Below are 13837 nucleotides of genomic sequence, written 5' to 3'. Positions count from 1 at the left end.
AAAAAATTATTACTATTTTTTATCGCAACTTTTAAGTTTTTTTTTTTTTTTTTAAAGAATCGCAACTTTTAAGTAGACTCATGTGTTTAAATGATGCAATTTTTTTACAATATTATAAGAATCTCTAAAATAAATAGAATTTTTTTAACAAAATATGAATTATTAAATGCCAAAATCTTTTTAAAAAAATTCTTATTTTTGGGAAATTCTTATAATAATAATCTAAACATGATTGAAAATAGAAAAGATTCAAAACAAAAAAAAATGATTGCAAACAGAAAAAAAAAATTATATTTTTGAATGATGCACATGTGTAGCTTAAAAGCATGAAATAAAAGTGATGATTGAAAATTTTTGGATAAAAGTCGAAGTTTTTAAGCAAGAATAAAATAAAAAGTTAGAATATTTAACCCAAATTATATCACATAACTGTTACAATGAATCCATAGGAAGGTTTGCACTGAAAAATAAAATGGATTGAATGGGCAATGAAAAAATGGAACTAGGATTCCTCCCACCATTTAAAACACTCGACCAAAAATGCACCAAAGAATAATAAATTAGATCAATTTGATCTACCAACCACCATGCTTCCAAAGTGAGGGGAATATTGTTAGAAAAGGAGAACGCCATAGTGAGATTTTGTGAGGAATTGAGGAGGAGATAATGTATGATAGAAGTACAATTTCTATTGCTTGAGAGAATGCTTTGATTCTTTTTTCTTTTTTTTTTCATTCTACATGTTTGATTTACAAATGACAAGCTCTCCCCTTTGTATAGGTTCTAAGAGAGAGTTCTAGATCGTATCATTACATAATATTTTACACACTTTAAGAGAGAATTTTACATACTTCTTTGTCCTGCATACATGTAATACTATTTAAATATGGTGTATCATTCAACTTGATTCGTATAGGATATTTTGATGCCGTTTCATCTATTTTGCCAACCTTGCCTAGTTTGCTTTCTTCAAAAATTGTTTGACACAACTTCTCTTAAGGAGTAGAAAATGTCGGCAATAAGCTGGGCCAAACACTCCCATAATGCACTCAACTATTTTTTCATTAAATTTTTGAACGAAAATTTATTTGCTTCTGTCTATTTTGATTTTTGTCGAACATAAGATAACCTATTTTTCTTAGTTTTGTTGTCTTCATGTGTTTGCAGTTTTGTTGACTTCTATTTTTTTTTTTTAACACAAAAATTTGGTAACACAGTTCAGAGTAAAGTTGACTTCTATATAATTTTATACGTCTTTTCTATATTTGTTTTATAATAACTTCATTCATTTGTGCTTGACTTAGTTATCAACTACTAAATTATCTAAACTTTTTCCCCATTATCTACGGTGTGGGAAAGCAAAGAAAAAAAAGAGACATTTGTGCTTGTTATTATATTTTTAATTAAGTGACGTGTCTACTTTGGTTTGTTGTGAATAAGGTTGAAGTTTTAATTAAGTGACCCAGTACCTTGAAACATAGATGACTCGTCCCCTTTTTCTTAGGTAGTATACATACGCCAATTGTGAAAAGCTTAGCGGTGAACATGTCACTTAACTAAAAATACTATGTCATGTGAATAATTTATTCTTTACGGAATTTGTTTACTATGGCATGTTCCTTATGGAGATTTTTTTATCAGTTAATGCATTCCTGAATTCATTTTGTATATCATGTAATCTTACTTTAGGTTCGTTAGAATGTTCGAGGTCAACCAGTTGGGGAAGAAAGCCAGAGTTTTGTCAGTTATATTGGGGTCATCGTTAGTCGGGAGGTTCCAATTAGTATGGAAAATTGGAGAAAAAAGCCGAGGTTTTTTTAGTTACTTTATGTTTGTCATCGTTCATATATATACATATTCACAAAATTTGAATTTTATACAAGTGTACATTAAATGTCATTTGTAATTAAGTGTCTGAACAATACATTATTGATTTTTATTTCTATTAATGGATGACTAGTATTTCTCATAAGTATATATATTTTTTGTCTGGTCAATATCTTATTATGATGCTTTTAGTTGTAGATGTAATTTTTAAAATAAAAAAAATAAGGACTTTTATTAGCTTTTTTCTGAAAGTACTATTAAAGAGAGGATAATTAAGTTAACGCTTTCCAACGCTAAGAAACATATGTTTCAAAATAGAAAAAAAAAAAAAAAAATTATTAGCGCTTTTCTGAAAGTGCTATTAAAAGACTGCTATTTAATAGCTTTTTAAAAGCGCTATTATAAGATTCTGACCTATAATAATGGGGGCTTTCTTAGCTCTTCATAAGCGCTATTAAACGCTCAAATGAATGCTATTAAAGGAGGTATTTTGTAGTAACGTTTCTTCCTTAAAAAAAAAAATGCAATACTATTTACTACCAATCTTGTTCTACGCCTCTCTAGAACTTTCTTTGGACTACATTACTTAATCCAAAATGGATCCAACACTTGATTAGGCCAATGGACCAAATCAAGTTTGTAATCCAACAAATAGGTTGAATTTGAAAGCTGCCAGCTTGAAGCTTTCTCCTGGTTATCAAATTTCTTGGGTTGTTGGCTTTTTGCTAGACTTCTGGACAAAGAACTGAGGAATGAACCTCTGGCAGGCATCCCTTTCTTTCCCGTATAAATGTTTCCCTCCCAAATCTGTGAAAATTGGACTCATATCTTTGCTTCTTTCAGTTCTTTCTATCTGCAAAGTATACATTCAAATACTTTTTGGTTGAGAAAACAACTATATAAAGAAATTAAGTCAGAGATAACGACATAAAGCCATGACCAACTTACCTTGATAACTTTTCCATGTTTTAAGTAGTACCTAATACCAGACCAATTGATAGATTGAGAAAAATGAGACTTAATCGCAGACAGAGGGTATAGAATGTTATTCACCAGCAATGCAATGAACACCTACTCAAAAAAATCAACCAGAAGTCAAGCACATTTCAAGTCCCTGGTGGAATGAATAACATTTTTATTTATATTTCCATATATGTTTTTTCAATACATTTTGTTTTTCTACGAACATGTTTTTCAAATACATATTTACACAAGTCCATGCATATAGAAAGATTTACTCAGAAGGATACAAATGTCAATGCCATTGAAGAAATGTACAAGATGACATATATATAAGACACCAATTAAAGGTAGCGAGACAAAGTTGTGGTCCTTCTGGAGACAACATGTTGCATAGTTGAACTTCTTCTATCCTTGTCAAGTTCCACATTGAAAGAAGTACCACAAAAGTACATATGGCTAGGAAGGTCACTTGTGATAACCCACACTTCAAGATGAAAGAACTGATAAATGAAAATGTTTATTTTCACAAATCATATCTATTCATCTTAGACGCATAAATGTCAGTGGTGGAGATGCAACTTGTAACAATGCGGAATATAATTTATTTTTGGATTTATATGTCACTTGTGATCATTACAGACAAACCTGTTTTGTCTATTTTATTTTAACATCCCTCAAGATGATAACATGATTAAAATTATACAAACTACTTGTTTACAAATTTCATATTACACAAATATAATTCCACACTAATGATAACTTGAGAACATAATCATGAATAGAACATTAAAGTTTCTAATCTAACATTGCAGCTAAGTTGAAAAATAACCCAATTCAGCATCAGAATTCTGCCAAAATGTTCACATGAATCAACACTAACAACCTACCTAAAAAGAAAAATTATTGTGCTCACCAGCAGCAGAATAGGCCATTTCTTCAAGTGAGTATCCCTTACTATAAAATCTAAATACTGCTGCAAGATGAATCATTGCCATCAAGAATGATGCTACCAATGCCCATGACACATAGCAGTGAACACCAGACAATGCACGGTTCATCATCCAATTAATGTTTGTTGTATATGACTCCAGAGCGAATGTTTGTTTCCTCAAGTAATTCCAGTATCTACATGTTTTTTAAAACTAAATCATCCAATGTGAAATGAAGTGTTATTTTCGGATGAGTATAGTCACAAACCTTCCAAAATTAAGATCAGTAGCAAGGGGGTGAGGAAAGAGAGCAAGTGGGGGAGAAGTAATAAGTCTTTTATGAGCCCCTGCAAAAGACAGCATTATAGTAATTGCACATGAATAAGCATTAAGAAACTAGAAGAAAGTGCTCTTACTAATTACAATTGCGTAATCCCTATGAAGAATCAGATTTTTTATGGATCAATTATCAAGTAATCGGTTTTTCAATGGTGCAGATAGAGAAGTTAAATATGATGATCACTGTGTTTAAATATTTAGGAGTGCTAAATGTTAGCTAGGAAGAAGTCAAACGCATTTGGCGGAATTCACAAGTAGGCGCGCAAAAAAAAAAAAAAAAACCTTCACGTGTTTCGTTTGTTTGACTCCTTCGTAATGTTCATCTTCATCATATTTATATGATCAATGTGCTAATTGCATCAAAGAAATTTGATAAGAGAACCAAAGATGTACCAGCTATGGCTGCAAGAGTCATATCATCAAAATATCCACCATCTTTAAGTCCCGAGACTACACCATAACGATCTTGCCTAAAGTCATCGGCATGCATCTGGAGAAAAACTAACATGTTAAAATTAAGTTTTTCTTTAAAGTGACAACTAAGAAAAGGCAAAAGGTGCTTGCCATCATACAGCCTCCCCACAGAAAGAATGTTCTTCCACTAGTGTCAAAGCCCATCGAACAAGGCTGTACAATAAAACCCTTTTTAATAATGATACATTATCAAAAGCCTAAATGAAAAGTTCTCTAATTAATGTTGTGACTTAATTCAAATAGCTAACTATGCTTCATTGTCACACTTTGTTTCAAAAAAACTAGAAAATAAAAAGAAAACTATCTCAAACTCATATGTTGCTACAGAGATTGGAGAATAAAAAGAAAGAGGTAGATGTGTACCATATGATATTCATAGATGCAGTAACTCCATAAACTTCTAGATGGTAAATCAAGAGGGTATCCAGTTTGAATAAATATCTGTGAAGCACCAAAACAGTTAAAAACATAATTCAGATAAATAGAATTATAATTATTCTCATTAAACACCTAACTAAAAATATAACAGAAGAAACAAAAATGAAGTAACACCTCAGGGTTCTTCTCCATCTCACGAGTGAGCGCTCCGATTGATCCAGGATGTATCCTAACATCGTCATCCGAAAACAATACATACTTTGTGTCTTTGTGCATTTTCTCCACCCCAACCTGCCAAGGTGCCAATAAATACTAGCGTAGTTTAAACACATTTAGCAAGGCAAGAATATGAATGACTCGATTTCGATATCAAGTTATCAACAAGTTAAGATAGGTGCTTCAAATTTCTATTTAGATTGCAAGTGTTATGGTAGGAAATGAAATTATATCTGACCACTAGTCAATGAAACAACAAAGATCATCACCATTTTCAACATAGATTTAAATTGACATTAAATAAATGTAAGGAATTGTCAATAAAATAGTAATTTATATTTAAAAAGACTATCAAAATATACGTCAGTAAAATACCATACCAATTGATTGTGAACAAGTTGTTGATATACCAGCTACAACAATCCTAACATCAACATCATCCTGCATACATCAAGCATAAATCCAATTTAGTGGGATGCCGACAAGATTAGAATATACAACCTGAGAAAGGAAGAAATTCATGAAAGGGCTCAGAAGGAACTGAACAGACTTTGACACAGAAGTTTTGCTGGTTCCATCACGGTAACGGGGTATAAAAAACCAAACTTAAAATGAGTTTAAGGTTGCAAAGCTTAATAGCAAATGATTAAAAACATGAATGCAGAAATGGGAGGAAATATGGACTTTATTATACCTCAAATTCTGATATTAGTCGTGATATAGGATGGTAAGCCGGATCCTCTGTGCTTTCTAACACGAAAATAAATTCTATAGGGCCGCCATAAAGAGTTGTTATCTGAATTTTTAAAAGAAAAAAAGAAAAAGAATCGTAATGAAAATTTCCTATTTAAAGGAGATGCACAGACCAAACCTTTTCAGGGGAATGTGTCCTATATGACTACTGTTACTCTTGGAAGATTGGCCTGATAGGAGTGCTCAAGCTCATTTATGTCATGACAAAGGAAAGAAAGGCTATTGCCATTCTTCATAGCATCTTTCATTTGTTTGATCGCTCTGTTCCTGTAAGGGGGAAGATGCAGTCTTTCTCATAGGCGCATGACAACGGAAGCGTTTCCAGATTCTATGACATTCATTATTAAGTAATGAGTACCTAAAATAAGAAGCAAGAGCATACCCAAGAGCAAGTGTTAAGCAAATAAAATATCCCTGCAGAGCAAACAAAATATTCAGATTTATGATTATGTATCATGATATTTCTCTAAAAACAACAAAAGCCAAGGAATACAAAGCAATATTTAAGGAAACACAATGTAGATTTCCCTATTCCTACAATGTTTCTTGTGTTGCAAGTATATCATGATATCTCAATGCAAGAATTATGGATGTCAAATCTGTGCACGTGACAGATGGGAAGCAAAGCAAGCCAAGCTGATACATCAACTATAAAATGGGGAGTTAAATCAGTTAAAAAGTAGAGACTGCACGCTAAATCTCATTGCATTTAAGGATAGCTAAATACCATTCATTCAAACTTTTCAAGGAAGCAGCGATCATATCAAAAGGAATTTAGAAAGAAACTATAATTTGTGTACTCTAACAACCCCAAATTGTCAAACCAAAAACACAATTGTAAATTGTCTACCCAAGAGTTTCACTTGTGTAGAAGGGGGTGGAAATAGGTCGGACTGACCGGCATGGTCTATGTCCAGTTCAGACTTTTTCTTATTGATTAGATAAGACTAAGACTTTTTTAAAAGTCTATTTAGCTAAAAGAGAGTCAAGGTTTAGGCCACAAAACAATTTTTTTTGGCCTATGAAGCCGACCTGAACAATTTTTTTTTACTACTATTATTATGGGTGCGTTTGTTTTAACTTAAAAAAAAATATAGATAAAAAAAAAATCTGAAGTTATTTTTGTTTGCCTACTACCCCATAAAAATCCATTTTCGAAAAAATGAGTTTTACCATGTACATGTGGTACCTCCTTATTTTTGGAAGAAAAAAAAAAATTAAGAAAAACTAATCCTAATAGCTTTTCATTTTAGGGTAAAAATCTTTTTTTTTTTTATAAAATGATTTTTCTAAAAATTCTAAACAAACACTTAAAAATGAAAAAAGTGACTTTTTTGAAGAGAAAAAATAGATTTTATTTTGAAAAAAAAATCCAAAACAAACTGGGCCTATATATATATTTTTTTGGAAAGAAAACTGGGCCTATATTAAAATGTGTATTATGATTTCGAATAATTTCATTCATTTAAATATATAGTCTAATTCACTTGATAACTGCAAAGACGTTAATTTAATTTTGGATTCAAATCTCATAATTTTTCACTTCTCCACATCTCATGCGTGCCCTTGTAGACACTAGACTATCTAACATTTGACAACAAAAGGTATAAAATAATTTATCATTTTATTATTAAAAACATTAAAGAAAGTTAACATGTGTTTTTTAATCAAATTATGATATTATTTTTTGTAACTTTTTTTATGACCTCTTTTATAGCTAAAAAGATATACTTCGTCCGGTCATTATTATAAACAAAACTTCATTTTTTAGATACTTGAATAATTAATGTATCTAATTAATAATAAAAAGATTAGATACATTAATTATTCAATGTATCTAATAAGTAATGTTTTGTTTATAATAGTGACCGGAATGAGTACATGGTAACACGCAAATGATTTTGTTTAGTTTGTTAGTTTTCTTAAAAAAAAATCAGCTTTTAACAACTCATAATCGCATAAATATTGTTCAATTTAAGAATCGAACTCGAATTATTCCAATGGATGCATTCATTAACTTGTTGGGTTCAAAGTTCAAACAATTGTTATTTCAACTATAAATAGAGGACAATTTGGTCAAAACTTCACAACATGAGGTCTGGACTAGAGCGTTACTCTTTGTTGCACTCATTATCCACTTCAAATATCCCACTTATCTTGACTAACATATGACCCTCTCAGCAAAAACCGAAATTTTCATACCAAGACCTTGGACAAAGTAAATTTGCAGTAATGTCAATATTTTTATTGAATAACAACTGATGAATCTGTTGAAATGTATTTTACATAGATATGATATATATCAAGAAAGAAATTGAGAAAATCATTGAATAAAAAATCGTTGCAAGCAAATATTAAAGAATATTTCATCCATAACACCACCTGTGCAGCTGAGCAAGCAAGTTTATTCGTGGCGAGTTTTAGCATGGGGCAAATTGCCCCATCTTAGATCAATTTTATTTTATTTGCTATTAGTTGTCCATTCTATATTTTTATATTTCAATTTCTAGCCATATTTATTTATAATATATCAATTTTAATTTTAATTTAATGGGGACTAAATATTTTGAAAGGACAAAAACATGTCACTTTTTATAAGAACTAAAAACAAAATTCGTTATATTTATAAGGACCAAAAATATATTTAATCCTAATTAATATTAAAAAGTTTTATGGAAGGGATTAATATTACAAAGTTAGATACAAACTAAATTTATTTATTTATAAATAATGTAGTAAATATATATTTACGTCATTTTTTTTTTAGCCCAGATTTAAACATGTCTATGTTTTCTAAATAATGTAGTAAATATATATTTACGTCATATTTTTTTTTTAGCCCAAATTTAAACATGTCTACGTTTTCAAATTAAAAAAATTATTGAGAATGAGTTGGACCTATTAGATTTTTAAACGGGAGATTAAAAAATAATGTATCTACAGTTCCCGTGAGCATAGCTCAGTTGGCAGGGATATGCACTATTATGTAGGAGTCGGGGTTCAAACCCCAAACACCCCACTTACTCACTTTGAAAAATCTTAATTCTAGTCAGTAGGCAATCTGACAAAAAAAAAAATCAAAAATAATGTATTTACAAATAATTTTTTTATTTTTCTTTTGGTCAAGTACAAGTAAATTAATTTGAATCAAATTATAATTGAGTATGGCTATAAATTGGAATATAAAATGCAGGGTGTACATCTAACAGCAAATAAAACAAAATTGATCTAAGATGGGGCAATTTCACAATTGCCCCATGCTAAAACTCGCCTTTATTCGTAGCGACAATGCAATAAAAACAAGGCATGAAAGAAGAAAGAAAAAAAGAGGCAAAAATGTTGTCAGCGGGGAATGACTCAAGGAGGCATTTGAAAAATGTATGATCTTTTTTGGTGTTAACAAGGTATCATTTGCACATGTAAAGACTAATACCTCAAGTTTTGTGAGATCTAAATGGACAACAAACTATCATTGAGAGTTTGACATTTAAAAAATGTAATTTTAATATGAATGAGATTGAATCAGAGACAGCAAAATCAGAAAATGTTGGCTTATTTTAATGAATTTATGATGATAAAGGTCATATTCTATTACGATGATGGACAGTGAAGGTGCTGAATCTTCTATCCGGGGAAAAATATAGACAAATTCAACAAGGGTGGCTTAGACTGTAGTAGTTCCATAATAATATAAAGTGTAAATTCACCAAGGGTAGCTTGTACTGTAGCTCAATACACGCAGAAGTTGTTTTTAAAAGTTATTTTAAGGATCAGGAATGAAAATGGGCTACACAACACTTGTGATATCATTCCTATATAAGTTAACAAGTCATTCAAAAATTAGGAGAGTTGGTATCATGACTCTCCCTCAAAAAAAGAGCATGAGTTTGATTCTTACTGTCAGTCATTTGAGATGTAGACCAACCCTGTATAAGAACATGAGTTCGATTCTTAGAGTTTCTCCTGTGTTCTCTACGTTATCCGTCATCGACAACATAGGTTTCTGGTCACAATTCTACCGATGCAGTGTTCAATGAATCAACAAATAAATTATTTATCATAAAAAGGGCAGGTTGATCACACAATAATAACTCCAACACTTGCACCAAGGCAACCCTTCAAATTATTGACTATCGAAACTCAGAAATCTAAGTGTAGCCAATTGATTGAACAGGAAAAATGCAAGTAAACCATGCTTAGATAGAGTCAAGGGATTCAGCTAAAGTTAGGACAATAAGCAGGCAGCTAAATTCATGTTATATAGAGGCAATTGCCAAAATTCAGGACAAGAAAGAACCAGCTAATAAACTTCAGCACATAGATTCATCTTGTAACCACAATAAAACTAAATAACAACAAATAAATAAAACGACAGACTATGCATTTTCATGTTATAAATCTAAAAAATTCACATCAGAAACTTGAAGTTAAACCAATACAACTAGAATTTAACACAATATAAATCCATGAACCAATAGAACTTCAAATTGATGATAACCAAAAGAAGCCTCAACCTCAACTCACAAATTAAGTGATTCTTTCTCTTCGATTTGCAAACTGGTATCTAGTATATTGAATCATCAAGTTAAAATGCGGTCAAATTATTGAACCAACTAATCCAATATACTGAACCATCAAGTTAATATGATTATTTCTTGATCAAATGATAAAAAATAAAATAAAAAAAATAAAATAAAAAAGGAGAAACTACAGTGCATGAGACACCAAGAAAACAAACTAAATAAATTCAGGCCTTGTAGTTTCACTCAGAAATCTGTCTATTCGCGTCCGGCAAAGAATCTACAGACCTTTTACCAATTAAATGATGAAGAAGCACACCTGTTGCTACACTAACATTTAAGCTTTCCACAGCCAAAAATGAAAGGAACTCTTTACCAGGGCTCTCGCGATTTAAACCGGTACTTTCACCTTCTAATTCATCACCGGTACTTAAGTCTGAAGGAATATTACCAGCAATTTTAACCAACTGAGTACATGATCTCTCCACCAAAGGCCTCAAACCAGTGCCCTCACTGCCCAAAACAAGAATAGTCGGCGGACCAGGTTCAATCTCATTCAATGAAATCGCTTTAGAGGAGACAGAACCACCAAGAACTCGCCAGCCATTTTCGGCTGAAGACACTAAGAATTGCATCATGTTCTTGCAATATCTAAGTTCCATTAATTCAAGTGAGCCTGCACTTGCTTTGCTAACAACACCACTCAATGGAGCTGAATTCTTTGCACATAAAACTATACCAGCGGCTCCAAAAAAATATGAAGACCTAATAATTGCCCCCAAATTCTGAGGATCAGTCACCTCATCCAAAGCTACCCAAAGAGAACCCTTTCCTTCCTCAGTAGAAACAGGTTCCAATTCCTGTATTTTCACCATCTCGAGTGGCGAAGCATCTAAAACTAAACCTTGATGAGGTCGGTTATCGGTTACCATATTCAGATCATGCTTTGATTCTTCTTTTATACTTAAATTGAGCTTTTCAGCCATCTTTAGAACCCTCTCAAACCCTTTCTTATCCTTCTTCTTCCTATTGTTGCTACTCAAATCCAACCCTTGTTGCACATACAATGCATAGAATTCCCTTCTTCCAGCTGACAATGCAGCCAAAACCGGACCAACCCCATAAATTCCTTCACCAACAATCTTAGGCACAGTAGATTCAGTTGCCTCTTGCCATGTCTTTCTACTACCCCAATTCTCATTCCTATCCCATCTTCGATATTCCAGTTTTTCCAATCCACCTCTACCTCCAACCACCCCTTTAAACCTATTCTTTATGTTATCCCACCTTGGATCATCAACACCCTCCTCTACCTCATCCTCCATTTCATCATCAACTCTTTCTTCAACATTATCATCAACTTTACTATATCTATCAGCGTGTGTGTTGTTAGCGCTTCTCTTATCATCAAATTTACCATATTTGCCAAAGCGTGTATTGCTAGCAATCCTCTTATCATCAAATTTAACATATCTACTACCACGATCGTTTCTAGGCTCTCTACCATTATCAGCCAAACCATTCTTCCTTTCCCTATTAGACACACCACCTTTAGCAGAAAACGCTGATTCCCGTGATCTAGGCTTAAATTCTGAAACAGCTGGTATCTCTAACCTATCAACTGATTGTTCCCAAGAGGACTTAACACTCCCCTTCTTAACTGAATCATCTTGAATAGAGCTTCTAACATGGTTCCTTTTTGCTCTCTCAACCCTTTTATCTTCCTTAACTTCATTCGTTTCTAGCCAAGGAAGTTGTTTTTCGACACTTCTAGCGGCACAGTACCTCCTAGCAATTTCTAGCATCAATCCATATCTGGGGTTTGTAAAGATGGATTTATTATGAGAGGAAAGTGGTGAAAATTGGATATTTAAGGTGGAGAGTGAATTAAAGCATTTGGGTTGCGAAGATATTTTGGATACGAGTGGAAATGCTTGGGTTTTGGAGATATTGGTATACATTGAGATAGAAGAAGAAGTGAAGAAGTATGAATTGTTGAAATGAGAGTTTCAGTGGAAATGTCTTATCTTCGTTCCATTCAAGTGAAATTAGGGCATTTTACAGACTCCATTGACGGCGAGTAGTTATCGATTTCAGAAACAATGGAACTCAGCTAAACGACCTCGTTTCGTTTCCTTCCGTTCTTTTTAATTATTATCGTGCTTAAATAAGATAATCGTCTTTTGGGCCAGTTTTGATTTTCGTCGATGTAAAAAAAAAACTTAGAAATACATCCATGTAGAAAAAAATTTGTATTTGTTTGAAAAAGATGACTGACCCCACTTCATGTCTGACTTGGCGTGTTCATCTGATTCATAGTGAAGATCGATTATTCAATCAAAGATTTGGGCGTCAACGTTTCAGATCCGGAAGCCATGTATATTCTGGTCACTTTAATTTTATCATATATTTTCGTAGGCATTATGCCGTTATATGTTATTAACTTGGATGTTGTGAGTATGTTCGCAAATTCATCATTTACGTTTTTAGCGGTGTTGAATAATCTCTCGATTTGAATGAATGAATATCATTTTGCTTTTGTCAAAAAAAATCAATTTTCAATACATTGATTGCACAAATTTCTATAAAAACTTATTATTTAAACCTATTAAAGAGTGTTCGAGAGGCACTCGTTGACATTTTCTAAAAATTAATAATTAATAAATGAGAATATGGAAGAGGACGTTGTCTAAAAATTAATAATTAATACTTCCTCCGGTCCTATTTACAAGAGACAGTTGACTTTTTAGATACATTGAATAATGTATGTATCTAGTCAAGAACCTAAACCAAATACATAAATTATTCAATGTATCTAAAAAGTAAATTGTCTCTACCGGAGGTAGTAAATGAGAATATGTAAGAGGACGTCATCCCTTTTAAAGCACAAATTTTTTTTTTACGAGTGCCTTTATGAGTAAAAGTGTTTAAAATATGGAAGTTGTGTTTGACATGACCACAAGAGTAGAAGATAGTTTTAGGATGTCTCCAAGTATCATATGTTTAAGATTTTCTTCTAGCTATCCCTATCTCTATTGATGTGTTAGGTCAACACATGTCGTCAGTAGATTGTTGCATTATCCCTAGATTTCACGTTATAATTTCACCATTTCCTATTGATGAAGTGTGTCATGTTTGTCAAGCCCTTTAATTGCTCTCAATCGGGTAGTTTTTGAAATTAAATGTTAGTTAGTTTGAATGTTGTCCTTAGTAATAGCTCATATGTTAATGACTATGAAGGTTTACTCTCTAATTGTATGGCGTTGTTTTTTTTTCTAATGCTAGTTATGCTCTGGCTTATGTTATGAGACAAGTTAATAGAGTCGCTCATAATCTTGCTTGAGTGATTATATTACATGTTAGTTTCAGTATTTTCATCCGTCCTCCTTATTGTATTGGCTTTATTATTCTGGATGAAATGAAATGAACTATCCTCTC

General features: G+C 32.1%; 2 protein-coding genes across 2 annotated transcripts; both read right to left on the bottom strand.

Annotated features, from left to right (window-relative positions):
• Positions 1-3658: 3658 nt before the first annotated feature.
• LOC11414374 (uncharacterized) lies at positions 3659-6790 on the bottom strand. The gene is made up of 8 exons (XM_024772612.2): positions 5821-6790; positions 5507-5567; positions 5085-5201; positions 4896-4973; positions 4623-4685; positions 4452-4548; positions 3988-4066; positions 3659-3915 (listed from the first exon to the last, which is right to left on the bottom strand). Exons 3-8 carry the CDS (start codon positions 5184-5186, stop codon positions 3678-3680), a joined length of 657 nt encoding a protein of 218 aa, XP_024628380.2. The 5' UTR covers positions 5187-5201; positions 5507-5567; positions 5821-6790; the 3' UTR covers positions 3659-3677.
• A 3496-nt stretch (positions 6791-10286) lies between these two features.
• LOC11407573 (rRNA methyltransferase 1, mitochondrial) lies at positions 10287-12527 on the bottom strand. The gene has a single exon (XM_003630661.4). It carries the CDS (start codon positions 12358-12360, stop codon positions 10642-10644), a length of 1719 nt encoding a protein of 572 aa, XP_003630709.1. The 5' UTR covers positions 12361-12527; the 3' UTR covers positions 10287-10641.
• Between the last annotated feature and the right edge of the window lie 1310 nt (positions 12528-13837).

Source organism: Medicago truncatula, chromosome 8 (assembly GCF_003473485.1).
Source record: "Medicago truncatula cultivar Jemalong A17 chromosome 8, MtrunA17r5.0-ANR, whole genome shotgun sequence".
NCBI lineage: Eukaryota > Viridiplantae > Streptophyta > Magnoliopsida > Fabales > Fabaceae > Medicago > Medicago truncatula.
The sequence above is the reverse complement of the archived record's forward strand: the minus strand, read 5'-3'. Positions and strand labels throughout refer to the sequence as shown.

What these genes read in the sequence shown, in the direction of transcription:
- LOC11414374 (XM_024772612.2), bottom strand. Translation starts at nt 5,186, where the DNA reads ATGCACAAAGACACAAAGTATGTATTGTTTTCGGATGACGATGTTAGG. An exon ending in GCATCTATGAATATCATATG is followed by an intron (nt 4,686 to 4,895) that starts GTACACATCTAC and finishes TTTATTGTACAG; the next exon opens with CCTTGTTCGATGGGCTTTGA. An exon ending in TGTGGGGAGGCTGTATGATG is followed by an intron (nt 4,549 to 4,622) that starts GCAAGCACCTTT and finishes GTTTTTCTCCAG; the next exon opens with ATGCATGCCGATGACTTTAG.
- LOC11407573 (XM_003630661.4), bottom strand. Translation starts at nt 12,360, where the DNA reads ATGTATACCAATATCTCCAAAACCCAAGCATTTCCACTCGTATCCAAA.